Source organism: Leopardus geoffroyi, chromosome C1, assembly GCF_018350155.1.
Source record: "Leopardus geoffroyi isolate Oge1 chromosome C1, O.geoffroyi_Oge1_pat1.0, whole genome shotgun sequence".
NCBI classification, from domain to species: domain Eukaryota; kingdom Metazoa; phylum Chordata; class Mammalia; order Carnivora; family Felidae; genus Leopardus; species Leopardus geoffroyi.
The window spans coordinates 132884679-132902501 of NC_059328.1; the positions used below are offsets into that span (position 1 = coordinate 132884679).

Genomic DNA, 17823 nt, shown 5'->3' on the forward strand with positions numbered 1-17823 from the left:
GAGTATAAATGGATATAATATTCTGGTAGTATTGGGATGGAAGTCCTAGATAGTACTTCACTATCTCATAAGAGAGAGTAAAGGTAGTGAGCCAGAAAAGATAGGTGGTTGTGGTAAAAAAGAGGGTTGACTAATAGTGAGATAATGGAGGGTTTGCAACGGTTACCAATAGCAAATTCTAGACTCTAGAGAATGGCAACTGGTATGAGTAGCTGAGATTGTAGAAAGAAATTGAGAGGCCAAGTTATTATAAATATTATCTAAAAGTACGTTGAAAGTTCCAAGAATTACGACAGAAGTAGTATTGGATTAGACAGAAATACGATGATTGAAAAAGAAGGAGGAATGACTTGGGTATAATGTGTAAAAGCAATGAAGAGGAATGGATAAAATCATCTAATAGCATGAGCTATAAAGCTGAACATTATTTGAGATGGAGGGAGAGTGCTGTTCTTGCAATAATGAGGAGGAGGGGGGAAAACTACCTGAAAGTTACCGCTTTGGGCCCAATGCTAGATTTTTTGTGAGGAAAACAGTTTTCATTTGAGAGACCTGCAGGGGACGCAGGGAAGGCCAGGAAGTTGATGAATTTTTGAGACAAGGTTCAACATGCAGGGAGTTCTATAGATAGTGGACTGTGGATTATAGAGACCACAGTGAAAGACTCAGAAAAGAAGACTCAGAGAAGAAGAAAAAATAATGATTATAGTTCTGTGGTGATGTACATAAATAGGAGGAAAGACATAATAATATATACACCTAATTAAGTAGTGATGGATTTAAGACAGAGTGAGAAGAAAGTAGTGGATTCCTAACACTTCTACTTAATTCCTAATGAGTGGGATGAAAGACACGGTGGGGGAGCTACAGAAATTCAGACCCAAAACATTGACTGGCAATATGGGCAAAAAAACAGCTCCATTTTCCCAGCCTTGAAAAGAAGAATTTAATTCTGAAGTCAATAGGACCATCGGGTGAGTCCCAAATGAAGTTATCTGAGCCCATAAATCCTCCTTTTTAGTGAAGATATTTGAAAGTAATATGGCCAACTGCAAATGAAAGAAACCTAAAAAGTATTGGAAAACATTTCAGTGGATTTTTGTATTATTTCACACCTAAATAAACTGATTTAAAGATTTAAAAAAAATAATGTGTGATTCGAAGTAAAATTCAGTGTATTCTGATCATGTTCCCTATAAGTGGTATACTTAGAATTAATCCATGGCAATATTCCTCTCAGGAACTCAAGCTTTAGATCCAACTGTGACTTCTCTAAAGGCAATACTGTATTTCTATCTGTGCTCTAACTACATTAGTTTGCAATTTTCAGCTAATGAGTTGTATCCACACATAATTAAGGGAACGCTTTGAGGATAAAAACCATCTGCATATTTCCAGAGCCCAGCATAGTGACCAGCTTATATTGGATTTTCAGCAAATATTTATATAATAGGTAAATAAAAGATTGAAGAAATGAACCATATTTCTGAAGACTGATTGTATAAAGAACATTAAGTAGCATAAATACAGAATTACAAAGAAAACATGCTTCTGAAACACTGAAGGCCAAAAAGAAAGCTACCGGAGATAATACCCTACCCATGACACAGTCTTTGGCATGCTTGTGAATTAAAAAAAATATATTTTCATATGTCTTTCTTTTATACTCCTTTCTTTTGGAAGACATGATACTTCCTTCTCTACATCCGATTAAGTTCCTTGCAATTTAAAATGCAGTTATCTAACTACAAAAGTGATATAAGAATATTGGAGCGAAGAATTCTTTGCAGTCATACAAAATAGTTGGCACTGAGTCAGTTTTGGAGATTATACTCTATCAAACTGTTTTTCTTTTCTTTACCTAGTTCAGGTTCATCTACCACATGCAGACCATATAAACATTTAATGTTCATTCCATTTTTCTGCCCTTTGACAATTAAATTCACTGGAATTTCATAGTCTCCAAGACCAATACATCAGGTTTCAAATCCATTTTAATAAGTTCGTGTAAATCAGTTTTTCCCCACAAAGCCTTCTCTCAGACATATGACACTTTGTCTTATTTGCTAAATCATCCATCCATAAATATTTCTTTTATAGCTCCTTCCATTGTAGTCTATTCTAACCATTATGATCGCAATAATGGCACCTACTCTGCCCTATATTACTAAATTAGATTTCCACAGATGTACTATTAAAATAATAATTTATTTATAACTACCTAAAGTGGAGCGTTTATTTGATCTTTAAACACATTAGTTCAAATATAGCTTCATACCTAATCTTAGTTCATATATATATTCTCCTCCCATTACACAATAAGAGCAGGGGGAAACACTCCATTGTTCCCTTCAATTTTTCAAGTAAAACTGGCCTTAACATATCAAACAGATTTAAGTTTTTGTTCTGTGCTTTGTTTACTGGTGACCAGTTTTCCAAAGCCAAGTATATATAAATACATCTGTATGTATTATATATATTTATCTCTATATAAATATATGTATGTATTTTCATATCATTTGTTCAATTGAAAAATAAGCAAACATAATTCAAAAAATTATGTTTTAGTGACCATTACAATCATAAAATATGACCCTAAACATCCACAGCAATTTGTGCCTATGATGCAACTATATATTGTAATTTCTTTCTAAAGACTTAGGAAACTTGTCTGACACAATTTTCCAGTGTTAATTTAGACTGGAATAGAGGTAAATAACAAGCTGTACTGACAAGATAGTGAGTGAACAACCTTTCCATGACCTCATGAAGGTAATTGGACGATCCTTTAATATTCTACGTTAGTAAACTTACACTGAAAACCTTTGGGCATTTCTTGTTTGCACTAATATTGGTCCTTTGTAGATATGTAGTACCTTGGTTGCATGCAGTAAAACATCAAAAAAGTTGTGCCACTCAAGTCACTGAACTAAGTGCTAATTGCCTCTTCAAAAGAATTATTATATATTCCAGGGGTACCTGAATAGCAAAAAATCATTATAATTTAGTATATTAGAAATATTTATATTTGCTCCGGGAAATACTTCTCACAGAAACTGTTACACATCCAAAATAAAAATGTCACTTGAAAACAGAAAAAGCTATTGAAGAAAAAAAAGGGAAATATACATTGGTGAACTAAATCAACTTTAGGAGAAAAACCCAACAATCAAATAGAAAAAAAAAAAACACTTTAGATTTCAACACAGATAGTTAGCCAAGAAACAAATAAAAACAGTCTTTGACAATAATAAAGGATGTCTCTGTATCTGGATTTTTTTAAAGAGAGCAATTTCTTTCTTTCATAGTAATCATTTCCATTTGAGCAAGGAGTATAATAATACAACAGCAATTTAAAAATCCAATCTATGGTTTTATATGTGTGCCTCAAGTTATTTTTTCTTCTGATTTTAGGTGCCCTGAAATCCAGTACAACGTATAAACTAGAAACACAGTAATTCCAGTTTGTCAGATATTGCTGACTACATTTCTCTAACATTTGTTTCAACCCCAGATTCGTAAAAGACAGGAACTGTTAATACCAGAGTAGCCACACTGTCCTGGTTAGCTAACCCACACAGATATTCCTGACACAGAGTGGCTAGATGGAAGAGGCTTTTAGTTTCATTCCAAGAAGTTCTTTACCTCCTCACTTTCCCATTCAAAAGGAAAGCACACCACCACACTGATGTGGATTTACCCATTTTTATAATGAAGAGGAAAGGCTTAGTGAGCTATATGCAGAAGGAATTTGGTACAATCACCAAGATTTTCCATTCTGACTTTGATCCCTCTCAGTATGTAGAATTCTTCATCTTGTTCTTCTTTTAGCAGTCAGAAATTTAATTTTAGAACTGTAATGGTATCAAGTGATACTATACTATATTCATACTCCATTTCTCTTCTATTCTCTTCTCTTTCCTCTCTCTCTCTCTCTCTCTCTCTCTCTCTATACACACACACACACACACACATTTTATATATATAAAACTATCCAATATGTTGTTTTTACTGTGAGATTTTATTACAATATGCTTCAGTGCCTGCATCATGCCTACTTACTTTCTAGGACCATGTGGTAAAAGTTGCTTTCTTAATTTGGATCTCACAGATATGAATTTATTTGGGTATAAAAAATGGCAGAAGTAATCACCTAATGGGATTTGGAATCGAAGAAGAAAGAAAGAAAGAAAGAAAGAAAGAAAGAAAGAAAGAAAGAAAGAAAGAAAGAAAGAAAGAAAGAAAGAAAGAAAGAAAGAAAGAAAAAACGGACAGATATGTTGGTGTTGGTGGGGGGGGGAGGGAGGGAAGGAAGGAAGGAAGTTAAAGGATCCTTCAAAATAAAATAGAAACCAATAGCTATAAAATATTTGGGACATAGTTATTTGGTTGGAAACAATTGACAGGGGAGCAAAACAAAACATAAAAAAGACAGGAAATTTAACATTGGAGAGGGAATAAGATAAAGTAACATGATTTGGCAATCTCAAAATATTAAATAAAACAACATTTATACATGATGACAAACCACATAGTAAAAATAAATTATTGGGGCACCTGGGTGGCTCAGTTGGTTAAGCGTCCGATTTCGGCTCATGTCATGATCTCGTGGTTCATGAGTTCCAGCCCTGCACTGAGCTCTGTGCTGACAGCTCAGACTCTGGAGCCTGCTTCGGATTCTGTGTCTCCCTCTCTCTCTCTGTCCCTGCCCTGCAAACACTCTGTCTCTGTCTCTCAAAAAGTGAATAAATGTTAAAAAAAAAAAAAAAAAGTATGAAATAGGATTGGCTGACCACAGAAGTGAAATAATAGTAAATCTTTTGAAATACTGATAAGTTTTTTAAGAATCTCAGGTTTAAGCCCAAATTTGAAGGAATAAAAGTGTAAAGTAAATGCTGAAAAAGTATGAGATATGACAAGAGTGAAGGTAGCAATAGGAGAAGGAAGGAAATGGGAAGAAAAGGGAAGCAAAAAATAAAAATGGGAAGCAGAGCAGAAGATAGAGGATCTTTCTCTTGTAAACCAAATTTATCTGGGGTTTTCTCAGGCAGCAGCCAGCACTTACTGGCTCCCTAGGAACTATGGTGTATGGACATCATGCCTAGAATTTTGGCAACTCTTTGCTACAGCACAACCTGACCTTTCTCTTACATTTCCCAAGGTGTACTGAATATTTCTATTAATTTATACAATTTTATACCTGGAGGGAGTCTTAGTAATATGGTCTGAACATCTCATTCCACTGGTTTTCAAAACTACAAAGCCAGTCAATGACCAGCTCTCTGTCCTTTAGAATCTTCCCATAAAATTTCATCAAACATAATGCAACTGTAACACCTATCTGGTGATGAGTCAACTATCTGATTGCTCTATTAAAGCACATATAGCATAAACTTCTAGTTGCTACCATATATCCATTATCCTTTTCTTCCAAGTCTGATTTTATTAAGGCAGTGTTTGTACAACTGAAAAACTGCATCTCTCAGCCTTTCATCCAAATAAGGGTGGTTGTGTGTTAAAATTCTGGCCAATGGCACAAAGATAGAAATTAGGGTCTTAGGCTTCTGTAAAGTCCCTTGTGAAGGGGTTTGTCTTGCTTGGTAGGGATATTTTATCCTTCTTTCCTTTTTCTGGAACACAGATGTGATATTTAGAGTTTCAGTGGCCATCTATGGCCATTAGCCTACCTTGAGGGTGGAAGGCAAGTGAGAAGGATGGCAGAACAGAAATACAAGAACCTAGAACACACATCATTAGATCACCTCACCTGCCATGGAACATCTATTTCTCTATCTCTGGACATTTTTTTTCATGAGAGAAAACTTAACTTCTATCTTTTTTTTCAGCCTTTTAAAGATCTCTATTATTCATAGCCAAAGACAATTCCTAACTGATGCAACATTAGTGAACAAGGCAATGTTAAGGTGTAAGAAAACATGTAAAGAAGAATCATAGGAGTTAGAAGCTCTGACAGTCAATTATAGTGAATACTAGTCACTTAAAGTGTATCTCTGTTAGTTGGTAGGAGCAGAGTATAAGTATAGATGTTGAAAATTTGAAACTATCTGGAGAGGTGCGGGAAAAACATGATTAACCTACAGAAAAATGTTGAGGGAAAAGACTAAAAATTGAGAAGGCATGGAGAATTTTATAACACAATATGCAAGCATTGCTCAGAGTACAAATTGCTAAGCATTGACTGTGTTACTAAAAATGGCTGTTAGAATTTCTCTCCCTGGAGGCCTTCCAAATTGGGTAGATAGCAATCTGCCTAGGCAAGTTTGGGTTCAGTCCAGCCTAAAGGCAGATGGATGGACTGGATGACCTCTGAAAATCCCTTCTGGCCCTATTATCCTACAGTTCTGTTTCATACTGAGAGAAAGTTATTGCTGCCTCTCTATTTGTAGTTATAGTCATACAGGAGACCTTTGCTTCCCTCTGCATATTACAGACATCTCTAGTAAATAAGGAGAAACAAAATGTAAAGAAGCAAATCACTTTAAGCAAAGTGCAGGAGTGAATCTTCCTGACAAAGAACACATTGTTTGTTTGAGGCCAGTAATTCTGGCATAGTGTGTAGTATACTTTACCCTACGAGTTACTCTACATGAGCCCCATGCACTTTCCCACTTAATCACTGTTTCCTGTGCCTTTGTCTGCCCTGCCCAGTTGACTCAGTCCTTGCAGTGAAGTGACCGAGGTAGAAGTTAAATGCAAACTTCTTTAGGTGTTTCCAATCTATTAGGGGTAGAAGATGCATACATAGAAAGAAAAAGGATGAATTACACCAAGGCACATTTGCAATGAGAAATTCACCTCAGAAGATAATTAATACTGTGTTAGGCAAAATGCCTAGGCTTTGACCCTCTAAACATGCTTCTCCCAGTTCTGCATACTTTGTTTTGCATAATGAGTTTAAATGGGTAGGGTAAAAACCTGACTTACTGAAAAGGAATTGGAACTCATTTTTAAGTACGACATAGCACTCATAGTGAGAACTTGACTGCAAGCATCGCCTAATCCTGATTTTGAAAAGAAGAGAAAATGAACCAAAATACAGGTGAACAGCATGATCGTATGTATGCTTAAATTCCCTGAAATAAACCATTCAGCTAGATATCCGGTAGACATAGGCTAGGAAAATCTAATAGAATACTTAGACACAAATATTTTTCTATATTCATTTAGATATCATAAATTGTATATTTTTTAGGTAATAAACACTTAGATATCCCATATAAACGGAAGAGCAATTTATACCTTTTAATATTTTCCCCAAACATCTTTGAAAATTCTTAATATTTAATTGACTTCATTAAAAATTACACAATTCAGTTTCTTAGTGCTTCTACTGAGAATATTGGATAGTTTCCTGAGACATTTATTGAGCTGCATAGATTTTTCTCTTGGCACTCTTAGTTTTGAACCTGTAGACTGAATGAGAACATGCCACACATTTCTGCTAATGGAACTCAAAAGTGCTCTTTGGGTTTGCCCTTCCCATTCTCCTTTTTATCTGATGCTCAAGCACTGGCTCATGGTCACACTGACCTAATTCAGAAGATGCTCTGAGAGCACAGTGATCTCACTTTGGTTGGCATCCTGTGGTTTCCACAACCACAGTGGGTTTTCTGGACTGGTTCTACAATCCTATTTAGCATACAGCATTCACTTGTCGGTTCCGTGCTTTCTCTAAGTCACAAACCTAATGCAGAGCTAGAATGCAAATTCTCATCTAATAGAAATAAATCTAGGTTGTGTGTTTTTCCTCAAAAATTAATCTTTAATGTGTTTCTTGTGTCTAAACAAAAATATGCAAGTATATGTGGAAAGCTTTGGAAAAACTTCAAATATACATGCACATTTCTCTGTCTCCGCATTTGTTTTTCAAAACAAATCAGTGCTTGATTTGATTGTGAAGGCATTGATTATGGAAAGTTCAGAAGTCACCAGTCTGACAGCTATCTTGTTTTTCTAAATAGTATTTAATATATTGATATATACAGTTATGATGATATTAATATACATGTGATTCAATGGAATATCACTGTATAAGTGATAACAGTGGATCAGAGAAAAAGCAGTAGAAACAGATTTTTTTGCAATTTTGGACAGACTAGAAATTCAGAACTAGAAACATTGGCTGTTGGGTTTTGCCTTCAAAATTTAAACAGTCTCTATTGAATGATTTTGAGAAGTCTCATTTTTCCTTCTAGATTCCATTATGGTTGATTCCTAAAGTTTTACTTTAACTTCCTACTGTAACGAATGCAAATCTACTTCAAGGGGTTAAAATGAACTTCCCCATTTCCTTTCTACATCCCTCATCAAATCAAAGCGCTAATTTTTCTCAAGGGATGAAGCTAATAGTCAGATAGGGACATACAATTCTGCAAACTTGTTACATAGTTTTTCAGCCTGTTGTTCACTCAGCACATTTTTTTCCCTACTCAACCAATTAATAAAACTGACAGGGAACATACAGTTAGCTCAAAGTGTTTGTCAGTTGATTTTCTACAAGCCATCTTGCGGCTTTAAGAATGGGTCAGAAAAGGGGCGCCTGGGTGGCGCAGTCGGTTAAGCGTCCGACTTCAGCCAGGTCACGATCTCGCGGTCCGTGAGTTTGAGCCCCGCGTCGGGCTCTGGGCTGATGGCTCAGAGCCTGGAGCCTGTTTCCGATTCTGTGTCTCCCTCTCTCTCTGCCCCTCCCCCGTTCATGCTCTGTCTCTCTGTCCCAAAAATAAAAAATAATAAATGGAAAAAAAAAAAAATTAAGAATGGGTCAGAAAGGATGCTGAAGCATAACGATTTTGTGCATTTCTCTGAGTTGGTATGTTAAGGCTCACTAATCAAAATTGGAGAATGAGAACTCAAGGTCCCAGTGTTTAAACTCTGCTCTCACACTGCTTTTCTGTGTGACTCCTGGGGATGCCAGTCAACCTCAGCTACCTGCTTTAATTCCTTATTTTTAAGGTATAAAGCTGCTTGTGTCAAAAACTAAAAAGTGAATTATGGGAGATTTGGCCTCCCGTTTGAGGTTTAGTGCAGAGCTGAGTGACAGTTTGTTATATACTTTTGAATAATATTGAAACAGTCTTATACGTCCCAAAGTTAAGATACAAGAGGGCAAAACTTAGATATAAACTAAGTTGGTAGTTTAGTAGCTTCTTAAAGATAGGATTCTGGTTGCTTAAAATACTAAATACATGTTCCAAATTCCTAACTTTCATCTGAAAAGGAGTTCACTTCATATGGTTCCCCTGTCATTTATTTTGCCTTTTAGTTACATGAAAGTGATACATTAAAGAGTAACACCTAACATGCCTTGTTTTGGGAGCTGATCAATGTAACAGATATGACCCTTTAGCTCAAAGTTTTATGTTTGTAATAATGTACATATTAACCTTCTAAGAATAAATCACAGAACCTGCTACATATATGCAACAGTTCTAATCTTCTTATGCTTAATAGTAAAATATCATACAACACCTGTATAATACTGAGAATACATCCTAGAATCATTTTCCACTCTCTTCCTCTCTATAGTTTTATTCAATGCATTTTAAGTAGGTCATACTGTATCCTTATTCTAATGTAACCCCTCCAGGTCTAACACCAAGAACTTTTTTTTTAAAGCTTCAAACGCATCCCTCACCACTCAGAACCCTCTGCATGAAACTTATCAAAGAACTTTAGAGTTCTCTGGAGTGTACAATGTTTTCTTATGCACTTGTGTCACTTTACATATAGTTCTTGACTTTTGAAGTGTTCTTCCTTCCCTCATTTGCCTATCAAACTCCTAGAGTGAGATGCAGGTCAACCATCAGCTATCTTAGGGGAATTTTCTTGCATCACCTCAAGTAGAATTAGATGCTCTTTGTTTTATTCTTCCTTATCAATTTTTACATACCTCCATTACGACATGTGAATTCCACGAAGGCAGAAAATAGGATTTTCTACATCTTCAGTGCTTAGGTAAGTGTTTAGAATGATGTCTGTGCTCAAGAAAAGTTTACTGAAGTGAATTAATGATTTAAATATAGGGAAAACCTTACTGTGCTTATTTTGGCACTTTTAAAAAGTTCATTTTGGCCTCATACTCATTATTATTTCTTACAAGCTATTCTTTGTTTTCCATCATATCAGGAAGAGAACTGTGAGGGAGAATTCCAGATAGATGAGTCCCAGTGTCCATGAATATTCATATAAATTAACAATCCCAAAATTGGTAGAATTATTAACAAGTCTCTTCTGTTGGGGAGTGATTACTGGTGGTAGAGTTGGTAAAGGTGAGTTCTCTGGCTTTTTTTTTTTTTTTTTTTTTTTTTTTTTTTTGTGGTTTTGCACAGCCCTTCTATGTAAGAGGTTGGCATGTCTCAGTAACAGGCATAACAGGAGTTGTTTCCAACTAAGTAGTAAATCTCTATACCAAAGCAATTGCTACTTCTTCTCCTACAGATGTTAAGCTAACAAACAGAATAAATAATCTAGTAGAGTGTATGTTGCGGATATGTGGTTTTGACTTGCATCTATTTAAAACCAAAATCAACTGGAAATAGAGTATAATTCAGCAGCAATTAAAAGTCCATAATGTGCCAGGATTCTTGCCACAAAAAAAGACTATATCAGAAAATTTGGATGGTAAGTTAGTTTTAAACCACCATCTATCAAGAAGAAAGATATAGATTCTGAGATGATGTTTTAATAAAGAATTAAAGACAGATCCTTCAATGTTCGATCATTTTTAAGCTATTAGTATGCTTATCTGACATTTTTAATTTTTCAAAATCTTGTTTGCAGTTATTCTTAAAAATAAGTCTGTTTGAGGCCAGAGAACACGAATTAATAGAATATTAGCACTAATCAAAGATGGAAATCCACTACAAAAAGATTCACTTCGAGCAAACAATAAACTACTTTAGATTATCCTTCCACATTCTGAGCTATGATATAGAGCCAAATTAATCATATTTTTCCCACAGGTAGTCATTCAACTAGTTAGCTGTTGGTAGAAGTCGACATATTCAAACAACCAGTAGAAATTTGGACTCCAAGTCTCTTGAGCAGGATTAGTTAAGCAATCACTTCAAATAAATCAGTGTTAAGAAGTCAGATATCTGTACAACAATCTATTTCTAATTAAACAGAATTTATAAAACTAAGACTGAAAATGAATATACATATATATATATAATACACATACATATATACACATACATATATTTAGAATTGTCTTCAAGTATACGATCCTAATTTTCATACAGATGTCATTTGTCAATACAGACAATATCTATAATGGCTTTACAAAAGGATGATACACTTATAGAAGTCCTACACTTGCTAAGAATTATTGCTGTTTCTAAAACACATTAATTTGGCCCTGAAATCAACCAGTGGTAAGGCTCATAGCCTTTCACTAAACTAACTCAATTACTGAAACTAATTGCTTAGAAAATGCTTACACTTGAAAAAGATTTGAGACTACCTGATCACCTTAGCACGACTCAAGACAAAGAAAAGAATACAGCAGGATCTATTTTTAAGTTGCACAAACTTTCACAATCAAAAGGGGTCTGAGCACACAAACCCTGTTCCTCCTGGGTAATTACAGCTGTTTGTTTTCTAGCTCTCAGCTCATCAATGCTTCAAGTGAGTTGAAAACACACTGGTGAAGTTTCCCTCCATGTGCCTTAAGCTTTATGTTGCTGACAGATGTACTTCCTCTAACATTGCTTGCAATTGTACCTCTCCTCTGTACCTTTGCTTTTAGATTCTGCATGCCGAAATTCCCTTCTCTAGTATGATAGGCCCATTTAATTTAGAAAAGAGATTGAAAATATTTTTCAGTAGGAACTTTTAAAATGGGAATAGGTAAGATTCACTGACACAATAAAGTGTAAGTAAAAACAACAATGAAGTGCTCCAAATTTATTTGCCTTCTTCCTCAGCTTCAGCAACCTCTTTCCTTCCTTCTGGGTACAAGTTAATCCTGTGTCCATCTGAAACCAGTGTTGTAATGACTAACAAAATATCACCCAAGATAAAACATTTCTTTTCTTGAAGAATGAAAAATATAATCCTGAACATTTGAGCTAAGAATTCTTAACATTTTTAACTAAATTTATTACACTTAATTTTGTCAAATCTATTAATGACACCTAATTAATTGATCTGGATTAATTTCTGAATAATTAGAATATATGAGATTTAAGTGTTATGGATTACTAATTTTCCTGTGGTGACTCATTACAGATCATAAGATTTTCAATTTAACTCAGTCCATTTTGAGAAGGCTCTAATTTGTAAATTACTTTCAGGGTTTTTAAGTACTTTCTCCTAAGATTTTTAAGAATAGTAATATAAAAGAAAAAGCTGTGTAAATTTTTAAATATAAAGTAGTATTACTATCCAAAAGGTGTTCGAATAAATACATTAGAATTATGGAATCCAAAATAAATACATTAGAATAGATTGTGGGTGGATGGAGAAAATTATAATTCCATATATTAAGAAAATTCTATTCTAACTGGCAAGTAAAAAAAAAATGGAATGTTAAGAATTCTGAATATGCATTATTTAAGGAGTTGGGCAATATACAAGAGAATCTTATTCTTCCTTAAGCTTCATATCAAATACACTAAGTGAATATATTATACATTCAGAATTATGTAGGAACAGGTTCAGAATAGAAGAGAGAAATAAAAAAAGAACAGTATGTGTTTATGTGTGCATATGTGTATGTTTGGGTGGTGAGCTTTTCAGATGTCAGCGGGTTCCATTCCCTAATCAGTTTTAGTAAACTTCTCGCACACTTTATCTTCTCAAATTTAAAAGGACATTGGGATGTTTGCTGGAAAACAATCACATAGATTACATAATCACGTTTTATTGAGACACAGAAGACAGAATCTCTTTTTGCAGGAACAGGAAGAGTTCCCATATTCTTTGAATCGTGTAAAAGCAGATAGTGTCACAGAAACTGTTGTTCCCTTGTACGTTGAAATGTTTGGTCATTTTGCACTGCAAATGCACTCTAACTAGGACTGTGAATAAAAAGAGGGCCTCTCCTGTGCATGGCCACTTGAAATGTTAACATAATTACCTTAAGATTGTCAAATTTTAAAATAGCGTTTTGATATAGTTCAGTCAATCTGATATCTATTAGTTGAATTTGTTCCCTTCTGTGCATGGTTTTGGGATTTTTGTGGAAGTATCCTGTACTGAGAAAGCTTATACTGTATAGAATGTGTTTTTATTGCTCATGCAATTTAGATATAGTGATATTATTACCAATATGAAATACTATGTAGGAAGAGATGAAATTCTCTAAAATTCGATGTGATGATTTTGAGCACTCTCATTGTAAAAGTTTTACAAGCACATTCCTATATATAAATACACCCATATAAAAAATCCATATTTCTTTCTTCAAATGAAGCTAAATTATGGAGATTAAAATACCAGTGTTATAGAAAATCATTAATAATAGATATCTTTTCATTACCCTCACCAGGAAGAAATTGATTTTTTTCTAGGAAACATTCAGAAAACAACTCGGTTGATACAAAAACATTTCCAAGACCAGAACATCACCTCCAAATTGTTAAACTTTTCCCCTTATTAATTTTCATAAAGGATACAAATATACCACCGAGTGTGTTTTCGATCCGTTATTAGACAAAAAAAGACATACCCATCTTTGATTCATGTCTTTGGCTTCATGTATAAATAATTAATTTAGAGTATGTGCTTAGAACGCAACAAAAAGAGAAATGGAATTAGAGGGAGAAAGTGATTTGGGCAAAACTGTTCTGCAAAAGAAAAGCATCTCTAAAAATCAATGCCATGTTTGAATTAATCTGGTTTCTTCTTTATTATGTGTCTATAGATGAGAAAGTTCTTCAGAAACTTGACAGTCTGATGCCTAATTAACTCATCCGAAAACAATTTTTCATTGGTTGTGACTTAAAATTAGGAGAAAGGTTGAAGATACACCCTTTAGTAAGGTAAATAGCAAGCATAAATCCACTTACACTTCTTGCTATTTCTAAGTCCAACTCATGTCACAACAAATTACTTAGGCATTATAAAACACTTTTTTTCTGGTGAAATCCAGAAATATTCAAAAGGCCAAAATTGTACAATCAGCCTCCTACTGACAAAATGAAAAAAAAAAATTGTCACTAATGACAAAGATGTGAAAGTTGGAACTGTTAGAGACCTGTATTAGAATAGAAACAAGACTGAAACATAAACAGTTATATACTCTAAATGTCTCTCAGTCTAAAGTATACATTCAGCTTTTTCAAAGATCAGAATAAATTTAATACTGTTTTTATTCCAATACTTTGTATTTACTTGAATCCCCTGTTTTACTATTAACATATTCCTTATACAGTTGTGCTTTGGAGCACAATTCTAAATTTTATTAGAGAATTCAGAAATATTTTCATGTGATTCACAGCACTGAGATATGTTTGAGATATTCCAATTTGTGTAACCACTTCTGTGGAAGGATCTGGCAATGTGTTGATTTCGCTCTTTTAGAAGCTTAGTCACACATGCCTATCCGAAAGTTTTTTTTTTTTTTTTCATGTAATAGGAAGCCTGAATTACAACTGAAGTGGATAGAATTAGGCTATAGAAAATATAATTAATTTCTGAAAAGAAAATTAAACTCTTTGACTCCTATCATTTTATAATTCCATACTTTACTTTTCCTGCTAATGTCATTCTTTTTAATATCCAATTATACAAAAATAATACATGTCACAAAGTCTTTAAATTAAAAAAGTTTCTTCTTAATTACTGTTACACATGTGTTCATAACTAAAACTAACAATCTTCTGGCTCTTTCTATGACCCTGACAGAATTCAGGCTACGAAATGAAACTCAGCCAAAGAAGGAAGACCTTTAACTTCTTAATATGAATCTGTCCACAGAGCCAGAGTAATTCCCTTTTTGAATGATGGAAAGACCTAGTGACTCAGTTCATCTGTGGTCTCTCAACATTCTCACCAATGTTAGAACTGGTCCTTAGAAAGGACTACCTTTCTAAGATTTACTCTTTTTTCCAGTGTATCTCTCCATCTCTGGTATTAAATCCAGTTCCTTCATTCAGTTCAGCAGTAGGAGACTGGAAACCAGTCTTCAAACAAGTTTTGTTTGGCCTGTACATTGCTGACTACACAATGTTCTAAAAAGCAGTAGCTGACTTTGAACAATTTGCTCACATATAGTTATAGAGTGCCTCCTGCAAAACTGGGACTTTTGGTGACCTAGATCATTTTTGCACATGGCAATAATTAGTTTGTGTGACTCTGGTCAGAGATCAGACATGCATCTCCAGATTTCTATAGCTCCTTCTATGCCTTATTGTCTTACTGACCTCTACACGAAGGACAAGTTACTTACCCTTTGGCATCTTAGCTTCAATGCATATCCTTTTTGTTATGCTCAGCTAGTAGAAATCTGAGAGATGTCTGATTCAGTGGTTTCTTTCCTGGCTTCACCTTGGACCCAAATTTACTTGACTGATACCTCAATTCTGTTTCCAGATTTGGGTCCTTACCTTAATCCTCAAGTTTTTCTTTTTCTTTTTTTTTTCCACATTTCATTTCCCCTACCAGTTTTATGAGAATGTGCCAGTTCTGATTAACTTTTTGTTAACTTTGAGATCTTAATTATTTCTTCATCCCATCATTAATATAGAAGTAAAACTATGACTGCTCTAGAACATAGATATTGATTTTTTTAAAAAGAAAGAATAGGGGCGCCTGGGTGGCTCAGTTGGTTAAGCGTCTGACTACGGCTCAGGTCATGATATCATGGTTTGTGAGTTTGAGCCCCTCTTCGGGCTCTGTGCTGACAGCTCAGAGCCTGGAGCCTGATTTGGATTCTGTGTCTCCTTCTCTCTCTGCCCCTCCCCGACTTGTGCTCTGTCTCTCTCTGTCTCTCAAAAACAAATAAATGTAAAATATTTTTCTTTAAGAAAAAAAAAAAGAAAGAATATTACAAGAAAGTGTGTATAACTTCATGGAAGTAATATTAAGGAAAAATTCCCATAAACACATCATACTGAAATATTTGGTTATAGAAATTTTACTTGAAATACTCTTTGTTTAAGCAAATGTTCAAAGAAATAAGCTTATGACACTATGTGACAAAGACTTCTTATTTGTCTTTTGCTCAAAAGTACTGTTTCCTATGAAATCTGTAATTGTTTCAGAGTCCAACTTCAAAGCCCAAATGTATTTCTTCTTCTAATGGCATTTTTAAATAAAGCACAACAGTTGCAGGGTAGAAATGCATATTGTGTCTGGCAATATAATTCTTCATTTCTCAATAACTGATACGGGTATGGGTGAAAGGAAAGGCAGGGCATAGGTTCTCTTTTAACTTTCATTAAACTATGAAACATTGAATATTGTGGTTGCATCATTCCACAGATGGACTCACCCTGACAGTGCAGCCCTTCATCATACCCATCTGAGCAGTCCAAGACACCATTGCATAGTCGGGATAAATGAATGCATTTGTTGGCACCAAGGCAAGCGATGTGATTCAAGGGGCACTTGATATCTACTTCTTCGGGACCTGAAAAAAAGGCAAAAATGGGTTAGCTTGGTGCCAATAGTAAAACTATTAAGCACAAGAAATTATTTACTTGGGGGCGCCTGGGTGGCTCAGTCACTTAAATGACCCACTCTTGGTTTGGGCTCATGGTTCGTGGTTTCGAGTCCCTCATCCAGCTCTGCGCTGACAGCATAGAGCCTGCTTGGTACCCTCTCTCCCCTCTTTCTCTGACCTTCCCCTGCTCATTCCCTCTCTCTCAAAAATAAATATTGAAAATGAAATTATTACCCTTAATTTACAAAACTATAGTAAATACTAAGAGAAGGCAGCTCTGACTCTCAGGGACACCAACATCAGCCCATGTGATTAAACACCTAATTCTTCAAATTGCATAGGATAGAAAATTATCTTTAATAATGCATTGAAGACAAAGATTTTCTTTTCAACCTCAAAATGGCATAGATTTAAAGTCTGAGAGTTCGTTCGAGTCACTGATCTATCTCTTATCTTGAGATTAAGTGGCCAAGGTACTTAAACCCTGTCTCAATTTCCTCAACTATGAAATATGGACAATGGCAACTCCTTGGCAGAGCTCTTGTTATAATCAAATCAGGTAACATGAACAAAAATATTTTAGTGGAATTTAATAAAGTTGTGTCAACCCAAAAAATACTTCATTTTAATCTGTTCTCTATGAAGAACCGCTAGTTATGTGCTTATTTATATATGGGTTCTTTTGTTCAAAAAATATTTACTGAGCAGTTATAATACAGTAGAATTTACTAAGGAGTGGAAAGGCTATCATAAACAGTTTACTCATTGATTTCCCCTACTAATGATAAGAGTACATTATATGATCACCCTATGTGGTTTTAATACACTTGGGTAGGAATGTCAAGCCTTTCTTGAAGCTCACTAATTCCAAATCATCATCAAACATCCAAATAGCACACTGCTATATCTAAATTTCAGGTTGCTAATTCCCAAATCCTATCTAGACTTCTTCAATAGGCACTCTCCAAATTCCCCATGATGATTCTTAATCTTGCCCAACTCCCCTAAATCCAGAGTACTGTCATACCATATGACTGCAATCATATGTTAATCTGACACTGATTATTACAACAGCCTAGATTCTACAGTCAGGCACACTTAGAATTTAATCACAGCTATGTTAATACCCATGGGATGCTAATTTATTAAATCAACTAAGCATTAGTTTTCTCATGTGCAAATAATACGATCAC

At 34.7% G+C, this 17823-nt stretch overlaps 1 protein-coding gene across 4 annotated transcripts in view; it reads right to left on the minus strand.

Annotated features, from left to right (window-relative positions):
* The window catches only part of LRP1B (LDL receptor related protein 1B), a 1910230-nt gene that overhangs the window by 1212056 nt on the left and 680351 nt on the right, over window positions 1-17823 (minus strand). For all 4 annotated transcript variants that reach the window (XM_045479681.1, XM_045479680.1, XM_045479683.1 and 1 more), the window contains exon 3: window positions 16460-16597. In XM_045479681.1, the coding sequence (XP_045335637.1) occupies window positions 16460-16597 (138 nt within the window). The remainder of the gene's footprint in view (window positions 1-16459; window positions 16598-17823) is intronic.